General features: G+C 56.5%; 1 protein-coding gene across 1 annotated transcript in view; it reads right to left on the bottom strand.

The window, feature by feature from the left end:
• The window catches only part of ALX4 (ALX homeobox 4), a 41,541-nt gene extending 27,822 nt beyond the window's left edge, over window positions 1-13,719 (bottom strand). The window contains exon 1 of the mRNA XM_060105122.1: window positions 13,269-13,719. Coding sequence (XP_059961105.1) covers window positions 13,269-13,719 — 451 coding nt within the window. The remainder of the gene's footprint in view (window positions 1-13,268) is intronic.
• Window positions 13,720-23,515: the final 9,796 nt, after the last annotated feature.

Raw genomic sequence — 23,515 nt, 5'->3', positions numbered from 1 at the left:
CCGAATCCAAGGCATCTGAAGCTTCAGGCAGCCTGTGCAGCTGAATTGTAGGATGAACACAGTGTCTACAAGATTCCAAGAACATTAGACACTGTGCCTGTTACTTGCCTTTGGGCACCTGGCTTGGAGTCTAGGCCTCTGTTTATTCAACTAGACTGGGGGATTCCAAGGCAGGAAGCACTGGTCTCACGAGAGCCCCCTTTGGGGCTCCCACTGCTCCACCAGCAGTGACAGTGGGGGGCAGAGCCCCCCTCCCCTTTGGTTACCTACCAGGGGTGTAGAATACTATCTAGTCCCTGGCTGAGCCGCTCACTGGACAGCACTTGGGATGGAGGGCAGAGAACAGGGAGCAGCAAACGCCTCTTATGAGAATCAAGTAGAAAATCTTCAAGATATTCACAGGGCCAACAGTACAGAGCCAGGGGGGTGCGCAGGGGACTTCCCTCCTAGAGCTCCTCCCAGCTCCATGCGGAAAGGGCTCTGGGATCACCTTACCAAAAGGAGTAGTCTCAGATTTGGTCCTCTCAGGAGGCGGTGTATGGACCCTAAGAGCACAGGAGAATTTCCCCCAAGGCCATGTCCTCACAGGAGGGTCAGCTGAAGGACATGGGGCTCCCAAACAGCAAGGGGCTTACTCAGAGGCCAAGGTCGTGGCTCTGGCACCCTCACCACTAACTCTGCCCTCCACCCACTCTCACCAGCTCTGGTTCCTGGAAAACAAGTGTGTCCCAGAGCTGAATCTCTTTGGCTGCTTAGTCTCTGGCCTGGAGGCGAGGGGCTGAACAGGATGACTTAATGAGGTTCCCCATATTCTGGAACTTTGGACCTTCATCTCAGAAGGCCATGCCGGGGACAGACCAACTGTACAGAATAGAAAGCCTAGAAATAAACTCTCAAACATATGGTCAATTGATTTTCTACAAAGCTGCCAAGACCATTCAATGGGGAAAGGACAGTCTTTTCAACAAATGATACTAGGAAAACTGGATATCCACATGCAAAAGAATAAAGTTTGACCCTTATCTTACACCATCTACAAAAATTAAATTAACGTGGATCAAAGACCTAAACTTAAGAGCTAAAACTATAAAGCTCTTAGAAGAAAACATAAGGGAAATTCTTCCTGGCATTGGAGTTAATGATGATTTCTTGGATATGACAATGAAAGCACAGGCAACAAAAAAAAAATTGATAAATTGGATTTCATCAAAATTAAAAACTTTTGTGCATCTAAAGGATACCATCTAGAAAGTGAAAAGACAAGAATGGAGAAAATATTTGCAAATCACATATCTGATAAAGGATTACTATCCAGAATATACATAGAACGCCTACAACTCAACAATGAAAGCCAAACAACTCAATTCAAAAATGGGCATATGAATAGACATTTCTCCAAAGAAGAAAGACAAATGGCCAATAAGATATACAAATGGCCAGGGCTTCCCTGGTGGCACAGAGAGTCCGCCTGCCGATGCAGGGGACACGGGTTCGTGCCCCAGTCCGGGAAGATCCCACATGCCGCGGAGCGGCTGGGCCCGTGAGCCATGGCCGCTGAGCCTGCGTGTCCGGAGCCTGTGCTCCGCAACAGGAGAGGCCACAACAGTGAGAGGCCTGCATACCGCAAAAAAAAAAAAAAAAAAAGATATACAAATGGCCAAACACAAAAGGACAAATACTGTATAATTCAATTTCTATGAGGTGCCTGGAGTAGGAAAATTCAGAGACAGAAAGTAGAACAGAGGTTTCCAGGGGCTGGGAAGAGAGGGAGATGGGGAGTTATTGCTTAATGGGCCCGTCTGGGATGATGAAAAGGCTCTGGGAATAGTGGTGATGGTTACACAACACTACGAATGTACTTGATGCCAGTGAATTGTTCGTTTAAAATCCTCAAAGTGGTAAATTTTATGTTATGTATATTTTACCACAATAAAAATTATCCCTAATTAAAACAAAGATTTGAATTTTAAAAGAAGCCACACTAAGCTTGGGGTCTCAGCCTCTCACTGCACTGCTCAGAGGCCTCCAGGGGCTTCCCTGAAGTCTGAATACCTCACCAGAAAGTGAATGGCCCTCTCGGTTTTGCCCCTGTTATTCCTCAGGCTGATTCTTGCCTGTGTCCATCATGCCCCCAGCAAGCCACACACCTGCTCTTTCCCAAACACTCCATGTACTTTCCTGACCCAAGTGCTATCTGCTGAGTCTAGAGTGCTGTTTCCAGCTCGTTCAGTTGGTGAGCTCCTATTCAACCTTCAAGGCCCACCTTAAATGCCCGTACTCACTAAGTTTCAGTCCATTTGCACTTTTCCCGAGGACTCCCATGTCTTCACATTCCCATGGGCAGGAATCAACTCATTCACTGCCAAGTGCTCCACGCCTGATGACATAAGGGCACAACCCGGAGGAATTGTTGGATGGGAGGGGGAGCCTTTGGCAGGGCACCTCTCACAGCTTTGTTCATGCCCAATCCCCTCTCTAAAGAGTCAGGAGGAAGCACTTCCATCAGAGTCTCCTCCACCTCTCTGATCCGCCTCCCAGAGTGCCTGGCTCCCTGCATAGTGGTGGCCACCACCTGCCGAGTGCTGACTCCACCCCAGGCTCAGGTCTAAATGTTTCTTCTCACCTGGGCTGTAAGCTCAGGACAGCATCCTGGCCAGAACACAATGCTGCATCCCTTGGGGGTGTGGAATCTCAGAATCCTGGGGTGGGGCGGGGCTGAGTGGATGGGGTACCCAGGGAGGAACATCTGCAGCCCTGGGGCCGCCCCGCTAGGCAGACGGCAGAAAGAACCAGGGGCCCAGAACTCACTGCAGGGAAGCGGGGGAGACCTGAGAGGAGTGCATGTGGCGGGGGAGGCAGGTAGAGGGATGCCTATTTGACTAGAGCTGGCCTGGTGGAAGCAGCAAGACCCTAGCTGCGGCCTTGGAGGTGACAGAGAAGGAGAACAGTGGGGGGAAAAGGTGCTCCTCGAACTGCCAGAGGCTGAGAGGACTCCAGGCTTGTGCAAAACGGGGTGACCCAAGACTTCCCTACTCCCACTCCCCAGAGGGATCCCTGAGGGAAATAAATTATTTTCCACCAGGGTACAAGAGAGCTACAAGTTGGGTTCTCACCCAGGCTCAGATTCAAAAGAAGGAGGAAGGAAGAGAAGATAGAAAGATTTTTAGAGTCCCTAGCATTTCACATCCTGATTCCCTTCCTCTCTCCCTTCCTCCCTCCCTCCCTCCCTCCCTCCTTTCCTTCCTTCCCTCCCAAATGTTCACTGAGCACCTGCCATGTATAGCAAGCCCTTCTCCAGGCTCTGGGAAAAGTTTGAAACAAAACAGACAAAAGCCTCACCGCAGTCTCTCTTCCTCCCCAGGAGGAAGGTATTTCCCCATTGTTTGCTCCCACACCGGGTCCTCAGCTCCACCCTGCCCCGACCAGAGGTTCTGGCACTTTCCTGGGGCCTCCAGGAACTCAAGGAGTAATCCCTCAAAACAGCTATGAGGTCCTGACCGCAGTGCCTGGCCCCGTGTTCTCACCGCAGCGCAGCAGGACACTTGAACAGGGAAGAAGCTGGGCCCAAGGTCAAAGGTCAGGTCTAGACTCCAACCTGCCAGGCACCAAGCCCATCCTTGACCTCCCATCTGCCACTGCATCCCCAGATGGGAAGATGAGAGAAACTCTTTGGGGGCCATATTTGTAAAACCCGGTCTTTCAATCCCATATCATCTGGGATAGGAGGAGAGTGACCTCAAATCTAATTAGGATCATCCCACAAAAGGATGCCCTCTGGGTTCTCAGAGCCCTTGGCCATCAAGTGCTTACCTTTTCGCCTCTGAGCTGTCCCACCTTGGGCAAGTTACTCATCTTCTATGAGTCTGTTTTCATCCTTGAAATAGGGATGATACTAGGATCTCTCTTTCAGGGCTGAGATGGGGATTCAGTGAAATCACACCAGGAAGCGCACTGGCAGGCAGAAGTGCTCAGGAAACATGAGCTGTCACACGAGGTCCTCAGCAGGAGCCCTTACCTTGCCAACTCTAACCTCCCTTTGTCTCACACCCCATCAGCCTCACTTCCTCGCTGTCCCTGTCCTGAGGCAGGGAGTCAGGCAAGACCGCCAGACTCTTCCTGTTTGGCAGGCTGGACCAAGGAACCTCTTGGTACAAAGAGGCCTGGAAGAGCGCAGAACCCCAGGGCTTCAGAAATCAACTAGTCCCAGGCAGGGGGTTTCAGATGGGAGACCGAGGCCCTGAAAGGAGATCTGTGCATAGAACCGTGGGCATCCTTGTCTTCTCTGCCCTTCGATGAGCTCCCTCCTTGAAGGGGGGCTGTGGAGCCATCCCAGCTCAGTGCTGGGGTGTGAGCCAGACGTCAACCCATGTGGCTGAGTGGTGGGGCTGCAGACAAGGCCATGGAGATCCCTGGATATCAGGGAGGCTCACAAATCTAGGAGGCACCAAAGTTCTGAAACCTGATCGGAACCCTGCCCACTGCCCCATTCAAAATACCTTAGTACCCGCAAGATGACTAAGGGGGTGGGGCCCTTAGTCCTCCCAGGTGGAGAATGTGACCTTGCAGGATACACCTGCAGGCATACTACCTCTCTGCATCCTCACACTCCCTTCCCACGTAAGCAGGACAGGCCCAAACAAATCCCCTTTTGCAAATGAAGAAACTGAGTGGAACTGGAGATAAGGGGACTGTTCCAAAGGCACAGGGCCATTTCCAGGGAAAAGCCAATACTTGAAGCCAGATCTCTTGACCTACAGAGAAGGCATGGAGGGGGAAAAGGAGAAAAGAGAGAAGAAGTTGCCAGCTTTTCAGCCAGCAGAGGAGATCCAGCTGGTCCGTGACAACTCCCAACTTCCCTCAACCTCTCTGAGCCCTCACCTTCCTGGGCGAGGTTCCGCCCACCAGGGGCAGTGGGGTGAGCCAAGCTGCCCCCTCTGCCCAGCCTGAACCTGGGCTTCCCCTTTCCAGCACTGCCCCCGTGAACTGCAAACAGCCAAGTCACTAGTCTGTCTTCTGAAGGCAGGACTTCTGGACCTGAAGGCAGGGGTTGCGTCCAGGGCTTCACTGTATCCCCCATGAGGCCTGGCACAGGGACAGGCAAAGTTTGGTGAGCAACTGGAATTAGGCATTTCAGTCCCCTTCCCTGTGAAGCAGGGCATGTGGGACCGGGTGGGGCACCCATCCTGACACCATGACCCATCACGTTGGAGGGCTGAGTACCAGGCTTCTAGACCCAACCGATGTCCGCAGCCTGGCAGATGGTCAACCTCAGAGGAGGAAGTCGGTCATGTGGCCTCAGCTAACCACCTCCTTGGGCTCTCACTGCATGGTTTCCATGCACTTAGGAAAGAAAACCTGGTTTAGGGAGTCCAGCAGAGAGCAGGAGTCCTTGCCCCACTGGGTCACATTCGGGATGAGTTCCTGCAATCCCACCGGGTGCTCTTCTGTTGCCCCAGCAACCCCAGGAGCTCATGGTGGAGCCCACCTTATTTCTGAAGGAGGAGGAGACTGCAAACATCTACCCTGCTTGATGCACAGGCTGTGCGGCTTACTGGATGGGTTACAAGCGAAGGGAGACAGTGGGCGGGGCCGGAGGGGGGCAGATACTCCCCAACTCCTTCTTGCCCTGCCCCCAGCAGTGGTTCTCCCCTTCCCACTGGTCTGTGGGGATCCACTTCTCTTTAGGCCTCAGTTTGCTCATCTGTTAAATGAGATCTGCAGTGTGCATAAAGATGGTGCAGACTCTTCCACAGCCAGCCCCACAGGACCGCAGGGCACATTCAAGACCTGGAGGTAGGAGGAGGCCCCGCTGCAGTGTGGGTGGGCTGGGTGAGGGCCCTAGGAAGATGCTTGGGCTCGCCCCAGCCCCAGCTGGCCACAGGGGGACTCTGCCTGCCGCTCGGTGAGTCAGCCTCCCTGAGAAGCCGCGACCAGTGACGGAGAAGGCCACAGGCCATGACACACAGGTTCTTCGTCACCGCCTCCTGGTCCGAGAATCTGGTGGCAGAGCCTACAACACGCGCGGTCCACGGGGCGGGCGTAGGGGGGCGGGGTGTCCGGGATCGTGCACAGGTGCCCACCCTCGCCCGCACACGGCTCACCTACACTGGCTGCACCCTCGGAAACTCTGGGGAACGCATGCCTTCCACGTAGGAGCGCACACAAATTAGTATGCACGGTCCCCTGCATCACCCTGGGAGAGCAGGACCGGACCCGATGAGTATGGGCGGGGCACACCGCTCCGCGTTCACGATGGACATGCGCTCACACAAACCCCCAGGCCTCCACCTGCACCAGCCAAGGTACTGGGATATGCTCACAGGGGCACTTAACCACACTCTGGCAACACTCCAAATGAGACACTGATTCTTCATGCATCCTTCCAGCCAGTAAACATTTCCTATGCCCAAATGTATACACCTGGAAGGACAGAAGGTATAGGATAGCAGGGAGCCGCTCGCTGGGTGTGTTCTAGGAGAAGGTCTGGCACATAGTAGGTGATCAGTAAATGCCAAGATAGGGAAGATGGGTGCAGACAGGGGACAGGAGTGGTGGAGGGGCCAGGAACCCCTGAGCCCCCGACTTGAGCCTGGTCACTCTTGAGCAAAAAGACACCCGTCCTCTCCCCTCTCCATAGTGAAGCCCCAGCTTGGATGGAATCTAGAGCCTGCATTCAACTTCTGATGCTCTAGGACCGCCTGCCTGCTTGTCCTGGGACTGCTGCCTACTTGGTTCCTGCGCCCCTTAGCACACCCCAGGAAACCCTCAGGACAGGTTTCCACTTCCAGGAAAGCCTTTCCCAGCACACTCTACCCCGATTTCTCCTGTACAAAAAAAAAAAAAAAAAAAAAAAAAATGCATGTAAGGGTGAGGAGGGCAGGGAAACAGGGTGAGGGGGGTCCAAACTGGTACCAGCACAGTAACCCCCAGAGGGCCTTTGGAAATCGTCCAGACTCCTGCATTTCACAGAACTAAAATTCGGACCTAGAAGGGAAAGGGAAAGGGGAGGGATTTTCCCAAGGCCATGCAGGGAGTAGAGAACACCGTGGTGGAGACCCGCCGCCATCTCAACCCAGAATGTGTGCCCTGACTCGCGCGGGTGCCAAGCTGGACTTTCGCGCCCGGCCCAGACTTTCTACAGCCTCTCAATCTTCTCCGCCATGGCCCTTGGAAAGCTCGGAGAACCTGCTGCTCTGCCCCGACCTGGGTCCCTGGCAGTCCATCTGCGAGGTGCTTGGGGTTGACGCCCAGGCTTCGGGACCCCCAGTTTGGAAGGAGAATCCACTCTGAGACAATCTGCTTTAAGAATCCGATGAAACGCGCGCCGGCTCCCTCTCTTTCTCCAAAGTGCAGTGTCGCCCGCACCCAGCAGCCCCGACCCTGTGGTCCCCAGTACGCGCGGTGTGGTCCTCGGAAAAGACAGGTACTTGGCAGGCAGTGGCACCCCTTTCAGCGCCCCATCTACCCGCCGGTATCTCCCAGTAACCCTCCTCTCCTCACGCGCAGTGACCCTTCTAGCTGCCTGAAACTGCCCGCTGCTCAGCATCGCCACCCATTCCCCAGCCTTTCGCTGCTCTGAGCATCCTTTTTGCGTGTCTCTTTTCCTCTCTACTGAGCCTCAACTCCCCTTCCACCGCTCCCTCTCTTCCTTGGTGCTGCTGGTCTGGGGTGGGATGGGGTAGAGAAGAGAGTCTTTGCTAAGGTGCCAGAATGCACTGGGGATGGGCGGGTGCGCAGGTCCTGCGCGTTTGGAGCTCCCGCGACACCTCCCTGGACACAATGGAGGCTTCTGTCGCACCACTGAGCCCAGCCTTTGTAGGGAGACCAGCTTCCAGGCAGCATGGCATTAGCTGCCCCGGGCTACCCCGCATCCCTGTACTGGGTGAAGAAGGAGCATCTGCACATGTGTAGGCTAGAGAAGATGGCACCGGGCTGCACCTCTGGGTGGAAGGTCCCTGGGGGCCACCAGTAACTCTGATCTCTGAGAAGCACCAGCCTACAGCTGGGAAGCCTTGGTGGCCGCACAGAAGTGCCTCCTCTTTCTCCAGAAAAGCCCTGCTTTGAAAAAAGGGTCTCTTCTCACTGTCCAGTCTGAACAGAAGGCTGGCCTTTGGCACCCACAGCTCTGGAGCAAAGGGGGAGGGTGGGGCAGTGCCTTTCACTCTAAACTTGCTGGGTGGTAATCAGCCCATAGCTGAGTCCTCCCTGTCTTGGTTTTCGAATCTGCCGACCTGCCTTGTCACCTCAACAACGCCTGGCGAGCCCCGTAGCTGCGGGAGCATGTGGCAGGTGGCACCTGGCAGGCGGGGTCCCGATGCAGAGCCTCAATCTCACCGCCTCACCCAAAACAGTGCCTGTGCCTAGGTCCTTCGGTTTCCTGGGGGCGGGGGGAGCTGAGGACGCTGAGGCTGCGGGTGCTGAGAGTTCTCTCCAGCCAAGCATTCTCTCACATCCGGCCCCCAACTCCCCTCTCCTTGCAGTGAAAGGCACACCCACTCCAGCACGGCCTCCTCATTCTCCATCCCAGGCCCTCGGAGCCTCGCGGGCGCCCGACAGTTTTCACATTCTTTCTGCCTGCTGCTCCGGGCACCCTGGTCCAGGGGTCGGCGGAGAAGCCCGAACCCCACACAGATGCCGGAACTCCAACCTCCTTTCACACCAACATGCAAAGGCCCTTACATTTCCATTTCATATTTCAGTTTGCCACCAAAACAAAGCCGAGGGCAGACTTGCGGGAAGAGAGAAAGGAGCTGAGGCCAAGGTGAAAAGGTATGCCCACGGAAAAGAGCGCCCAGCTGCTTTCTGGAACGAAGGTTCTCGGGGACTACGGCAAAAATTTATGTATGGTACTTTTAACTTGTTTTCCTGCTGTGGCCCCTCTTTGCAGCGGGCAAAACTCGGGGCTTCGGCGACTTCATGAGAGCCTTGCGCGGCGAGGTTCCCGGCGCAGCCCCTAGCTCCCTTGAAGAGTAGGGACCGCGCAAATCTGGGAGTACAAGGTCAGCCCACTCAAGAAACGCCGCTATCGCGAACAAGGGGCGCGCGGGGGGGCGGGGGGAGGGCAGGCTCTCTGGCTTCCCTGAAGTCTCTTCTGAAATTTCCTTACAACAACTTAAAAAAAATCCCCCCACCCAAAGTTTTCGTTTACAGATACAGTACGTAAACGGTCTGTGTCTTGATCCAAGTGGTCGTTATACAGCGAACACGTACATAACAATTCTTCAAACCTTCCACTTAACTGTGTACTTCACTGTATATAAATTATAATAAAGAAAACTTTGTGCGCATCGACTGATTTAACATAATACTAGACCTTTAATCCAGGCCTTCTGTTTTTCTATTTAAGATTGTATGTGTTTAGGCTGGACTGTTAGAGCAGACTGGCGGCTATAGAAATGAACAAAGTAAAAAATTAAAAGCATCTTTTTTCCTCTCCTCCCCCACCGCCAAAACTGACCGGGGGTCGACGTCACAGCTCCCAGGCTTGAGTTTTCCCTCCATCATCCCACAATCACCCACGGGCTCTTACGGCTAATGTGCAAGCCTCGGTTTCTCGCTGTCTTTTTTTGGCGGCGGGGGGGGGGGTCCTCTCTTACACAAAACACACCCCGGTTCTTTGAGTAGATTCGAATATGACCTAGGAGGAGTTTACACATTTTGTGGTGTGTGGATTGTGCTGGTGGGAGAAAATAAATATCTCTAGCACTCAAACTCTGCGTCTAATTCGCCAAATCAAGACCAGCCCCTCGGCTGTGCCCCAGGGGTCTCCGGCCCTGCCCTCGTCTCCCAAGACCTCTGCGCTAAGAGCGCTGCCTTCGCGGACGGCTGGATGGGAAGGTAGCAGTGGGCCAGCAACGAAAACCTGCGTGCACCGAATCGAAAGCGAAAGAGAAGGTAGCAGGGCTGTTCTCGGTAGCGTCCCGGGGCGCAAGGCCAAGGCCTGGCGGGCCGCGCAAGCGGCGGCTTGGAGAGTCGTCCGCGTTGGGAGCGAGGTGCCGGGGTCCCTACTCCCGCGGCGAGGAGGCTCTTCGCCCGGCTGAGAAACATCGGTCTCCAACCTGGCGTGTCTCCTGGGGCCCATGCGGCCGGGACTTCGGAGGGCCGAAGTGTGAACCCGGAGCCTGACGGGGTCGGGACTGCAACACGCGAGGACACAGTGGGGCTCTTTAGTAAAAGCGCGAATGTCTCTGCACCCGGGGGGGCTGTGGAGTCACATTGTTCGTTGCCCTTTTAGTACTGATGGGGAAACGGAGTCGCAGTTAGGGAACGTCTGCAGCCGGGGAAGTCTTCTCACCTCCTCTTTCCCCATCTCCGAGAAGCCCCGCCACTGGAGACCTGAGGCGGCTGTCCTGCCCCAGGCTCTCTCGCCGCCGTGGCCCCAGCACAGCCCCCAAACCCGCACCTTTCCAAGGAGGGCTTGGATCCAAGGACTGGCTCCCTGGGCTGACGTCCCAGAGGAGACCTCGGACCCTCTCCTCCGCTCGGTGCAGTTGCCCAGATGGAGGAACTGTCTTCCTGCCCCGGGGACCAACAGAGCTGGGAAAGAGGTTGCCAGGTCAAAGCTACCTTGGGTGGGGGCCGAGATCAGCCGCAGCAAGCCTAGCACCAAAGCCGTGTCTGCCTCTGCCTTTCCCCAAGCTCCTGGGGACATCCGAGGTTTCTTCCTTAGACCCATTTCCCCCGCTTTGGAGTACATGCTCTCACGAGTGTGGGAGAGAACCATGTCAATGTGTGCTTCAGTCTCCCTGCTTGCTGGCCATCTAGAGAGCCCGCTCCAGAGGCCCTCCTCCCAGCTGCCTGCCTCTGTAGAGATCAGAACCTCACCTCTTGGTGCCTCGGTTTCCTCCTCTTGGACCTAATGTGCCTAACTTTTTTCCTACGGGAGCCAGAAATCTCCTCTTGGCCAGAGAAACAGCAGCTGCTAAGAGAAGGAAAAGAATAAGCAGAGCTGTTTGTTGTTTGTGGCTTTGCCCTGAGCAGTGCCTCCATCTTGGGCATCAGGGAAGTGGGTTCTGTTGGTGTTTCCAGCTGCCTTTTGTCTCAGCCTGTAGCTTTTGGCTTTGCCTAGCGCAAGGTCGGGGGCCTGCCCTGTCCTCACAATTGGGTGCTTACAGGTTCCAACAGCACAGAGGCCAAGGGCAGAAACGTGGAGCGGGGAGGCGAGACTCTTGCTCTGTGGGGGAACATTTACTACCCCGTGAGGCCTTACTGTTATCTCCTCGTGATGCAGATGAGGAAACAGGGCTTTAGAGGGATTTCTTACTCTCAGGTCACAGTGTGGGCTGCCCCAGTGGCTACTGCCTGTAGAGGATGCATTATGCAGGCTGGCAGTGGGGGCCCAGCAGGGCTCAGAGGCAGTTCTTGGAGGGGTGTAGCTCTTCCCCCTTTCCCTCTGAACCTGAAGACATTTCCAAATGAGAGGTTGAAAGCAGCTCAGGATCTCTCCTTGCCTAATTAATTCAGCCTCCTCAGAAGACTCACTGGTGAATTTCTCTAACACATGAAAAACCATTGCGGTGGGAGAGAAAACATGCGAGTCCCCTGGTTCTGCGCAACGAACCTCCACCGGTCCCTCAGTCCGGTGACTTGCTCACACCTAACATTCCCAACGGACAGGGACCAGGAGGGGCCTGGGTGAGGCCAGGAGGAGGGAGCCTGATCCCCGGGGCTGGCAGGCTGGTGCATGTGGACAGGGCGAGAGCCCCTCTCCACCTGAGTGTGGAAGGAGCACCTGTGTGGAGCTGTGAGTGTCTGTGATCCGAGGGCCTGATCTCATTCCAACAGGAAAGTGGAGAGGAAAGGTGGAGGAGGTGGGGAAAGCCACCGGATCTCTCTAAATCTGCTCAGTCTGTCCTATGGGTTTGAGAGTGTGTGGCTCTGTGCGAAGCCACATGAGCGTACTTGGTGTGTGTGTGAGCGCGCTGCTCATGAGGAAGTGTTTGTGTGTGTATGTGTAGAGTCCAAGTGTAGTCAAGTGTATGTGTGAATGTTTGTGCGTGTCAACGACCACTTAGTGGACTAATTCTGAGCCTGTGGGGAGCCAGATCCAGGCTGAGTGTAAGAAAGCGTTTGCCATGCATTGTTTCCTAAGGTTATTCCAGTCGCCAAGGCCTCCACCATGTCCCACCTCTGTCCCCAGGCCCGGTGTCTCTCCATCGGGCCTGGATCAGTGCAGCCAAAGCCGTTGTCCTGTCAGAACCAGCTCATTTCCGGGGCCCTGCCTGAAGGCCAAGGCCCCAGGGGGAGAGTGTGTACCCAGGGCTCCTAGACCAGGGATTTTCCCCTCCCTTCTCAGTTTCTCTCCCTGCCAGCTTGGGGCTCACCAATGCCGAATCTGTGGGAGAGAAGGTCCAGGCTCCTCAGCTGCTCCGGCCTCAGGCCGCCCTTGAGAGGCTCTCTCCTCCACTACGGTCGCGGCGCTTCGGGGCCCAGGCCTGCGTCCTGAGGCCACCTTCAAGGGGGCTTGGAGGTCATTTAGGCCTCAGGTTCCCCGTGGGCCCAAATCAGGACCCAGAACCTAACCTCTTGCCCAGCACTGCGCCGCCTGGAACTCTGTGGCTTTCCCAGCCGGTCGGTCCTAAACCATTGTTCCGAGGCCAGCCGCCTCTGGGGATCGCCGAAGGAGAAACGCTCGGGAACTCTGGTCGGCCCGCCTGCCCGCCGCGAACCACCTCGACTCACGTCTTCCGCGGCCTCAGGCGTCTCTGGGCCCGCACGCTTGTGGCGCCCCGGTTCCACGGCGCCCCGGTTCCACGGCATCCCGGGCGCGCTCCGCCGAGTGCGCTCCAGGCTCCCGGCCGGGCTCCGCACCTGCGACGCTCCCACCTGCGGCGCCGCCCGAGGAGCCCCCTAGCCGGCGAGGAGAGAGGCCCCGGCAGCCCCGGAGCCCAGCTCCCGAGCGCTGCGCTGCGACTGTTTCCCGCCGCACGCCTTGAGCCGGTGCGAAGCATCCGCTTCAAAGTCGGCCCGGCGGGCAGCGCAAAGCAAGTGGTTTGGGGGAACGGCGAAGAGGGGAGAAACAGACTCCAGGTTGAGTTTAATAGCCGACGCTCCGCGCCCTCCGCCGAGCGATCTGAAGGGGGCAGGAGGGATCCCTTGGTCTCCTCGGAGCGGTCGATCCCCATTTTCCTACCCGAAGTCACACGCAGCTCGGCCCCGCGCCTCCCCAGCCCGCCAACTCCTGCCTCCCGCAAGCCGAACGGGTTTTGAAGGTGCCGAAGCCCTGGGTCCTGGGGACCCCAGCCCGAGGGATCCGCACGTGCACTCACCGTAGCAGGGGACCTGCAAGGCCGCGTTGTGGCCGCCGCCGCCTTCCTGGAGTTTGAGGCTGCCGTCCGGGGGCGTCTTGCAGGCGCCTCGCTGCAAGTAGAGATGCGGTTGCTGCGCGGGTGGCTGCGGCGGCGGCTGCGGCTGCGGCGGCGGCGGCTGCGGGGCCGGCGACTGCGGCTGGAACTTGTTAAAGGAGCCCCGCGCTCCGGCGCCACTCTCTAGGGGTGCCGCCAGGTCCTGCTGCCCCGCGCCGTAGCGGGCGCGGCTCTTGGCGTCCCCGAATCCCTGCCCTTTGGCGGCAGCCGACAGGAAAGTTGTGCTGAACTTATCACCGCCGGGGTATGCCCTAAAAGGCGACGAGCCCTCCCGGCTCTGCGACACCGGGCTGTAGTAGGCGTCCATGGCAGCAGCCGGCGACTCGCAGTAAGAGACGCAAGTCTCAGCATTCATGCCTGGCTTGGGCGGGCGACGGGCGGGGGCGCGAGCGAGAGCGCGAGGACGCCACCGCGCGCCTTGGCCGGGAGTTTGGAGAGGCAAGGAGGCGGTGGCTGTGCGCTCCGCGCCGGCCTGCTCGCTCTCCCCCCTCCTCCGCTCCAAGCCTCTCTCTCTCTCTCTCTCTCTCTCTCTCTCTCCTCTCACCCCCTCCTCTCTCTCCCTTCTCCCTCCCCACAGCTGGCCCAGGGAAAGAACCGAGGACTGTAAAAAGATTCAGATGTTTCGGAAAGTTGACCAGATCTCCCAAACCCTCTTAAGGTTTTGAAGCGGAAAAAGAAGTGAATTTTTTTTTCTTGACTCTTTTTTCCCCCTCCTCTCCCTCTTCTCCTCTCTCCCTACTCTTCTTCCACCACAACCCCCCACCCCGCCCCTTAAGGAGATGCTACTAACTCGCTCGCCGCTCGGAGGGGATTCTACCAAGAGCCGCCCAAAGGCCTTTTCGATTCAAGGCGGGGCCAGGGAGGTGTCTGGACTCCCCGGGCTCCCGAGGCTAGGCTGAGAATTGGTGGGTCCTAGCTTTGGCCTAGGGGAGGGGGGTATGCAAAACTTTAGTGACAGATTTTAAAAAATATAAAAAAACAAAACCAGAAAACCTAACAGGTTTCGACATTCGGAGTCTGATGGGCCGCTAGCGTCCGCGTGCAGGCAAGTCGTTTGTACACTCGCGTGCGAATTTGGCGGTGCAGCTGCGAGTCTTCCCACTGGTGCCTTTTCCTCTGTTTCCAACCCCTTTTCCCTATTCTCGGTTCCTCCATGAAATTAACACACACACGCAGCAGTCATCCTGTGCACGGCCACTTTCACGTCTCGTTAACTATTTCCCTTTCCTGTAAGGGCACTGGGTAGGGGTGAGGAGGGGCCCGTGTTCACTCAGACACTGGAGAACCCCCAGGCTGGGCCAGTTTCCTAAGCTTTAGAACGCGGCCCCCTCCCCCCCACCTCTCCCCTCCTGGGAAGGAGCCGCGTGTGCCTCAGGTAGGTCTCCGCCCGGCCGAGGGGATTTTCTGCCTGGCACACCTGAGAATGTGGAGTTGGGAGACCAGCTGGCCGCGCCTCGTCACGCTGTCACCTGCTCACTGCTCGGGTGGGGGTGAGGCAGTCTCTAATCTCTGGCCTCTCTGTCCCCGACTGTAAACCGAATGGCTTGGATTTGATGGGTTGTGTGCGCCCCAGGGAAAAGAACGTTTACAGCGCGTCGAGTCCTTTCCACATAGCTAATCATCAACCGCACCTCACAACAACCGTGAGTGGTGGAAATCGGGGTCCCCACATTTTCCAATAAGCAAACCGAGGCTCAGAGAGGTGCGGTCACCTGGCTGAGGTCACACAGCCGGGAAGTAGCAGCGCCTGCCTTGAAACCCAGGCTGAGGTCAGTCCCTCCGCGGATCTGGGATGGTGTTGCTGACAGCGAAAACACACAGAATAGAGGAAACGGATCTCTGACTGCGGAATGACTCAGTTTGAAGGAGACCAGTAAGAGCAGCCCTCGATAAACTGCAGGGGAAAATCCGTGGATAGAGGACGTATCTCAAGGGAGGCTGGGAGTGGGGTGAAAGGTGAAGGGGCACAGTAAAATGAGAGAGGGCCTGAGCTCCCTGAACCCAGGAATGTGGATCAGAAGTCAATCTTCGGCACCTAAAAGGTCTCCCTAAAAAAAAATATATGGGGGGGTCTTGCTTCTAACCCCAACCTCATCCTAGCTAATCCTCACCCCCACCCCTCTCCCTTGGTATCTCTGCTCCTTGCTCTGCCGCCGACTGCGCGATCCCACATCTGGTTTCCATCGCGGCTTACCTTGAAGTGCTCGTTAATAAAGATATTCTGCAAACCGCGGCCAGGGGTGCGCAGGCCCGAACCCTTCCCCCGCCGTCCATGGGGACCCGCGCCTCTCTGGCTCGCAGACCTAAGCCAAATGAGGATCTTACAGATATTGAGTGCCTGTTGTGCCAGAAGCCATCCACAGGTCATTCCCTTGGGCCACCCCAACTATCTGGTGACGCTGGCCTCGTCATACCCATTTTCCAGATGGGTAGACTGAAACTCAAAGAAACTAACTGATTTTCCAACCTCGGATAGCAAACAGTGAGTGAGCCTGCCATCATCCCAAATGCTCCTGTGCAGCCCAAGTTTGTTTTAGTTCTTAGAATCTGCCAAGTTCTGGAATCCCCCAATCTCACCCCTGTGCTTTTGTCTTGCCAATAACTTGATGTTCAGCGTAGAGTCTCTTCCTCCAGAAAGACTTCCCATCTCTCCCAGTTGGGGCCGTATCTCCATCCTGGACTTCATGGCTGTCTGGTGGCCGCTCGGTGTTCATCTCCACCTCAGTAGTCCGAGGTTTCGAGAGGGAAGCCTCTGCCCCGCCTGGCACCCCACAAATATTTATGGAATAAAATAGTAAAGCCTGGGTTCCTTCCACCGCTCAGCGAGGCAGTTCCCAGCGTCTTTGGTTTCCTCTAGCCAAGGACAACCGGTTGCTTTCCCTCCCCCTCTCCATGAATCAAGAGACAAAATTAAGAGCGTGCTGGCCTCTCCCGGGCTGCACTAGAACAGTGAGTTCTCTCAGAGTAGGGGCCAGGCCTGCCTTGTTCACCGCAGGGCTTGGCACATCCTAGGCACTCATAAAATGTGCATTGAACGAATGAATGAAAATGCCACGTGGTCCAGTCCGGGGTCCTAGAGGCGCATTTTTGCTAAGCTGTTCCAAGCTAGCAGGCTACTCTGGTCCCCTGCACCCTGAAGCTGCCCGCTAGCACCCAGAGGGTGTCTGCAATCCCTCTACTTCTCCCCGCTATCCTCCCATTCCAGGCTTAGACACAAGGAGGAAACTAAGAGAAGCAAAATACGTGGGGTGGGGGGACAACACCAAGACAAGTACAATGGCAATTATAATATTCTCCAGTAACTTCTGAGCTGCTCTGTGTTCTCAATGGAAAAAGACAAAACCAAAAAACAACCCTGCCGTGTTCCAGAAAGCTCTCTTTGAGTGCTGCTTCTTGTCATCTACCCACCCCATGCTTTTATGACCTGTTTAATTACGGCCTCATTATTTAACCTTTTCCTGGCCACCCCGGGGGGAGTTTCAAAACCCGAGCCGTTGGGTGCAGACTTTGGTGTCCTCAGCCGGAATCGCTCCTGGTGCACCGAGGTCCTGGCCCTTGGAGCCAGCAGGGGGGCCTTCTACCTTCTTACGTGTTACCTTAGAGATGAACTCAGAAAGAGTGAGCGTGTGCCTGCGAGTGAGAAAGTGCATGTGGGTTTGCCTGTGACTGCGTGGGAACATTCTGGGTGTGTTGTTTTCCTCACAAGAATCGCTCCGGATCCCCCTCCTAAGTCCCTTAAAGCACGTCTTTCCCCAGAGATGCTAAGTGTAGCTGGTTATTTCTTGCGTGTTCAATCATTTGCTGATCCATCGGCCCATCCATCCCTCCATCCATCCATCCCTCTGCCATAGCTGAAAGCTGACCCACCCTCACCCAGTTCCCCTGCGAGGGTGCAGGGCACCCTTCCAGCCAGAGGTGACGTGGACGCCCCTCAAGCCCAGTTCTGGCCCCTGCTTTTGCTCTCCCAGTGCGTCATTTCTCTCTCAGCTAAGGTTCTCCCTGGCTCACTGTTTGTCCCTCCACCACTGAAGCGCCAGGCAGTATCTCTACACTTCCGGTCACTTCACCGTACCAGAACAGTTGGGGATGGCAGGCCCCTCTGCTTCAAGTCCTGCATCCCTACCCCCTGGCAGACACACCCCTGGCTGCGCCTTCTCTCTTGCTTTCGCATTGGCCCGCTTAACCCTCCTGAAAGCAGATTCCCCCTTCTGTGGGCTCTGCACACAGCCTGGGAAGGGGAAGGGTGACAGAAAGTCTTTCTTTGCCAAGGCCAAATGTCCAGGATCACCTCCTCTGGGAGGCCTTCCTTCACCCCCTAGCTACTGCTCTGTCCCATCTGCCTGGTTATTTCCTCCATAGCGTCTATTCTGACCTGACATTGTCGCCCACATTTGTTGACTTACTTGTTTTATTGTCTGTCTTCCTACGGGAATGCGAGTCCGTGGCTACTCTCTCCCCAGTAGGAAATACAGTGCTCAGCACATAGCACTACTCGGTAAATATCTACTGAGCGCATGACTAAATGAGTGAATGAACCAATAAGTTGAATGAACGAATGGCTATCGGAGGAGCATTGCCCTAGGCTTGCAGAGTAACTGCTCAGTCCCTGTGGCTCAGGGCTGGAGCTCTTGAGGCCAGGGGTGTAGGACTGTGTTGGTTAGAAGGTCCCTGATGGAGAAGGGAGAGGCACAACAGACACTGCTTTATTTCAAAGGGAAGGACAGAGTCGGAGCCACCCGCTTTGGTCTGAGCTCCCTCCGGCCCATCCCCCACTGCACTTTCTCCGTCTTGTACAAACAGTGGAGCTGCGGAGGGAGAGCAGACCCCCTTATCTGTTATGTGACTTCCTCTGACTGCCCCAAGTCTTGACTTCCGGTGTGAGTAAAACAAGGACCATACCTCAGTGAGTCGTGTACACTACTTGGTTTGCAGTTGCCACTCTGTAAATGCCAGCAGGCAACAAAGACTGCTCAGACTTTTGGGGCTGCTGAATGGGCATTTTGAACACCTGTAGAGGGGGCGGGAAGAGTCAAGATATGAAGGGGGAAGGCCAGGGATCTTACAAATCTTGGGCGGGAACGTTCCTGCTCTGCAGACCCCAGTACACAAACCTCACACTCCCGACACAACATAAATACGCAATCATGTTTCGGACAACTGTTACAAGTCAGCTCTCGTACATTGAGATCTCTGCAGTCCTCGCAACAGCCCTATGGTGGTACTATTATCCTCATTTTACAATGATTAAAAAATCGAAGCACAGAGAAGTGAAGCAATTGCTTACGGTCACACAGCAAAGCAGACGACTTGGGATTCGAACTCAGGTGATATGACGTCAGAACCCATGCTCCTCGCCGCTGAGCGTTCTCAGAGATCTCTGGGGCCCCGCGGGTCGAAAGGTTCCTGATTCCTCTCGGCCTGCAGGGCTCTCAGAGGAGCTCCCACTTCTCCAGTGCCGCAGTCGCGGGCGCGAGGGATTCGGGGCGCTCGCCAGCCTCGGCCGCATACGCTGACCCACAGTGCCCTCCTGGGGCGGAGGACCACGTTGTAGCCCCGAGGTCCGCGCCAGCGTTCACCACCGGCATCCAGCCTTCAAGACTCTGCCCCGATCTCCCCCGGAATGCGGACACCCAGGCACCTTCCCGCGTTTGGCTCCAGCACCCGCGCAGCTCCCGGGGCGGCCGCGCCCCTTGTGGGATGGAGCCCGGGAGGGAGGCACTCCCCACCCAGGTTCTCCGAAGGCTCCGAGGCCAGGGCGGGCGCGGACGCACCACCAGGCAGGTCCGCTCCCAAGTGCTGCCCGCGGAAGGAGCCCGGGTCGCTTAGGCGTTTTGAGCCTGGGGAGGACCTCGCAGGGGGCCAGCAGGTCCCGGGAGCGCCGAGTTGTCCGCCTTTCCTCCTTGCCCACGGCCCCCACCTCTCCCTCGGACGAGTACCCCGAGTTTAGGCGCTTAGCGTTCGCGGAGTCTGGCCCCCGGTCGGCTCTGGCGCACGCGGAGAGGCCTGAGAGGGACACCGCCCACACCACCCCGCCATTCTATGCTTTATAAGGCCGCGGAGTAAGGGGGCCAAAAGGAAGGCTGCATTCAGGGGCATGTCTTCATTCATATGGGAAAAGCGCGAACTTCCGAGATGCGGATGAACGAGGCGTTCTAATGAGTTCTAGTCGCTCGCACACTGTTCGGTCTTGAGGGTCAATGAAATACAAAGCCGGAGGGATGCAGGTTTTTAAAATGACCAACCCCGACGCTCCCGCCCGCCGGAACGCATACCTCCACCCCCCTTCCCCCGCCCCACGATGCGCTGCCGGGATCTGCCTCCCCGATCTCCGGGCGCCGCGGGCACCGGGTACCTTTCGGAGCAGGGCTGGGGTTCCGGTCCGAAGGCGCGGTCCAGGCGCGCGACGGAGCCTAGTTCCCTGTTCCCCACTTAACCCAAGGGCAAGGCAAAGAGCTCAGGGCAGGGAGAGAGAACTCAGAGGGCCACAGCAGGCGAAACAGGGGTCTGGCGAACCCCCTGGAAAACCCGGCTTGGCTGGAAAGCTCGTGAGGGGAGGCCTCCACATAGCCGGGGCGACCGCCTTAATCCTTGATCCGGAGAGGAAGTTGGAACCGGAAGTCCTCCTCTGGGGTCCGAGCCTGTGCACCCTTTGCATATCGGTTACAGCCCAGGAGAACACAGATCATTTACATCCACAGATAATTCCCAAACATCATTAGCCAAAACCTCAGCCAGGTGCTTGTACCGAATCCCCCTGTCCCATCTTGTCTTCTCCCCTGTCCCTTCTCTCCTGGAAGCCGGCCCTCTAGGATTTCAGAAAGATCAGCCGTGGGAAGGTGGAGGCCAAAACACACCACCTCACATATACAGGAGTCCTGAGGCACCTCGTGGGCAGAAATGCAGCTTCAGTTTCTTGGGGTGCTTGCAGGGTGGAGAGGATCTGTCCTTGCTCAGCCTTAGTTCTAAGGAAGCATATAGAAACTTGCTATCCATGTCTCGGCTGGGGAGATGGAGGCTTCAGTGATGGAGGGAAAGGAGTGTTGATGGCCAGAGGGATCTGAGGACTCCCTCACACTGTGTGTCTGCATGTGCCGGTTTCTGGGGAGCGTGTTCAAAACTTTCAACAGCCTCAAAGGGAATCCTGACCCCAGAGGGTTAAACTTCACTCATTTGGGCAGAGCTGATCCCTTGGGACAAAACAGGGCTCTTTCCAAAGCCCTCTCTGTTCCCTCAGACCTGGACTTTACCCCCTTCCTCTCCACACACCCTTTCTCTCTGCAACAGAGAGGCCTAAATGTCCAGGCTGGGACTGCCCAACTGACAGCCTAGAGCAGGGGTCCCCAACCCCCAGGCCGCAGACCAGTACTGGTCCACAGACAGCAGTAGGCGAGCGAGCGAAGCTTCGTCTGCTGCTCTCCATTGCTCCCCATCGCTCCATTACTGCCTGGACCATCCCCTCCCACCCACCCCCCCGACGTCCACGGAAAAATTGTCTTCCACGGAACCGGTCCCTGGTGCTAAAAAAGTTGGGGACCTCTGGCCTAGAGGGTCCCTTCCAGGTCTAGTAAGGGTTGGTCTTCCCAACCTGCCACTCAGAAGACTAAGATGGAGCCAGGGAGAGGGAGAGGTGAATGGGGCAGGCTCCTGTGGCGGTAGGAAAGGTTTCTTGATTCTCCTTCTCCGGGGATCCTTGGGGTCAGCCCAGGGCCCTTCCCCTCTGCCCCTCCTTTCCCCACTCCTCTCCTCTCCACCAATCCCCAGAGCCTGTTGTCCTATCCGCACACCCTCAGTGCCCTGAGCACACTCTGCTGCCATCACTGGGAGCAGAGTGGGGGGAGCATGGCCCTTAATTCCCTTTTCTCTTCTCCCACAACCCTGAGAGTCCTCCTCCTCTTAGGTTTCATTTGTCCACTTGTCCCCTCCCCCAGCCCCAAGAGTTCGTGGGCAGCCAGTGGCAGCTGTGTTGACTCCAATTCCAGCACTCCCCCCAGTGCTGTTCTCATGGATGGTGGGAGGGGGCTTCTGGATTCTCTCTAGGACAGAGCTGGGCTCAGGAGTCTGTCTGTGGCAGTGGGGAGGCCTCTGGGGCTGGAAAAGGTGGGAGGAGGGAGGAGGCAACAAGGGGTCCCAATAGTCATTCCATTAGTGGTCAAGAAAGAGCCCAGCTTTAGAGTCAAGGTGGAATCCCACTTCTGCCACTTTTTGGCTGTGTAACATGGGTTATGTGACTTCTTTCATGGGCCTCAGTTTCCTCTCCTGTAAAATGGGGATAATAATAGTACCTACTTCATAGAATAGCTGCATAGATTAAATGAGATCATGTTCACTTAAGGTGTTTTCTAGTATCAGCAATAATGGCTTCCTTTCCATATGGAACACTCTGCTATTTTAAACATTATAGCCCAGCCTTAAAGAACCAGAAATGACCAGTTGGGGTTCCTGCCCTTCAACCATTGTGAAAATGGGTCATATTCATCCTCCAGACCAGAGCTCCTCCCTGGTCAGGGTCTTTTAAGGCACCAGGAGTGAAAAGGCCAAAGGAATTTTCAGGCCCCATGGTCCAGCCCCTCCTGTTAGTTGGGACAGGCAAGGTAGAGGCTGTGTGTTGTGTTTTGGGGGGAGGTTATAGGGGAGAAGGGTGGCCGCTGACCTCCAGCTCCGGCTCTGTCCCACCTCAGCACTTTCAGCAGCAGCACCTTCACATACCTTGATTCTCTGTAAACTCACCACTGTCCTGTGGAGGAGGGTTTATGTCCCTGCTTTACAGGCAGGGAAATGGACACCCCTTGCCCAAAGCACACTGTAGCAAGAGGTCAGGATGACCCTCGAGATCGGGTCTCACTGCTCCCACGCCTGGTATCTTTGTCCCAGCGTCCACAGTGCACTGGGGCCTCAAGGACGGGCTTGGGGTCTGGCATCAGCATCCCCTGCCTGTACCTCCTCCCCCGCGTGCCCCACCACCTGCCTCCAGAGAGAGAGGTCCCCGCCCCAGCACCTGTCATAGGAGGCAGCCGGAGCACACATTCTGATCCACATAATCCCAAAGTTTGTGATTGGCTGGGAGGAGGGGAGGGTGAAGGGGAATGCTGGAGAGATATACTTCTTGAGTAACCTTAGATGCCCAAGACAGAAGGAGACTTCTACAAATGGCGCTTGGCTCAGCGCCCGGCACATACTAGGTGCTCAGTAAATGGTGGTGGTTATTATATTTCTATTGCCTCCTGCTCTCACTAGCAGTCTCCCAGCCACCGCAACCCCCTCCATCTGAGGATGCCTGTGGCTTAACCTCCACCCTCTCTCTTCCACCTCGCCTGGGGTCCTTCTCTCCTCGGGACCTGTGGGCGCACAGCTGGCCTCGCCGCCACGCTCCCGGCTTGCCCGGAGCCCGGCCCAGAGCGCACAGCTGCGGGCAGACTGTGGTCACTTCTGGAGTCGACCTCTCCTCCCCGAGCCGAGGGGTGGGGGTGGGGGGAGGGGCCTTGACTGCCAAGCTAAGGGCAGAAAAGCAGTGCAACCGTGTGCTTCCCCAACCCCGAGCCTTCGTGGGAACCTACGGCGAGCGCTCGCGGCTCGCGGCTCGCGGCTCGCCCCCGGAGCGGAGAGAATCGACTTGGAAAATAGAAAAGGCAGCTGATGAGTTGAAAGAAAACCAAATCTGTAGTCTCCCCCCAGACTCCGGCTGACACCAGGGGACAGAGACGAGGCCCCAGGAACCGGGCTGCGGACATCCCTGGCAGGTGGCGCTTTCGCTGCGTATATTGGGTGCCCTTTCAGGGCCCCCAGTACCTCCGCTGATCCGCGCAACGCGCACCCCGCTTCGGTCCTCACCCAAGGGCTAGGAGAATGAAAGAGACAGGGCCAGGCCACGTAGACGAGCTGCCCACCGGAAACACCCAGGGAAATGCAACCCTTCCAGAGTTGGCGGTGGAAGGAACTATGGCTGGAGAGCCGGGAGACCCTGCGCTCCCGCCTCAACTGCGCAGTGACCCGCTGTTGGGCCTTGGACACCGGGATTCCTCTCTCAGACAATTCTCCCCAGCTGCTCTGCCATCCTCAGGAGCGCGGAAACTCCTAGCTGCTTTCTCCAACTTGAATTCGTTTCCAGGTTGTAGAGGAGTTTTTCAACGGGTAGTTGAAAACGGGCTGGCTTT

Source organism: Mesoplodon densirostris, chromosome 7 (genome assembly GCF_025265405.1).
Source record: "Mesoplodon densirostris isolate mMesDen1 chromosome 7, mMesDen1 primary haplotype, whole genome shotgun sequence".
NCBI lineage: Eukaryota > Metazoa > Chordata > Mammalia > Artiodactyla > Ziphiidae > Mesoplodon > Mesoplodon densirostris.
The sequence above is the reverse complement of the archived record's forward strand: the minus strand, read 5'-3'. Positions and strand labels throughout refer to the sequence as shown.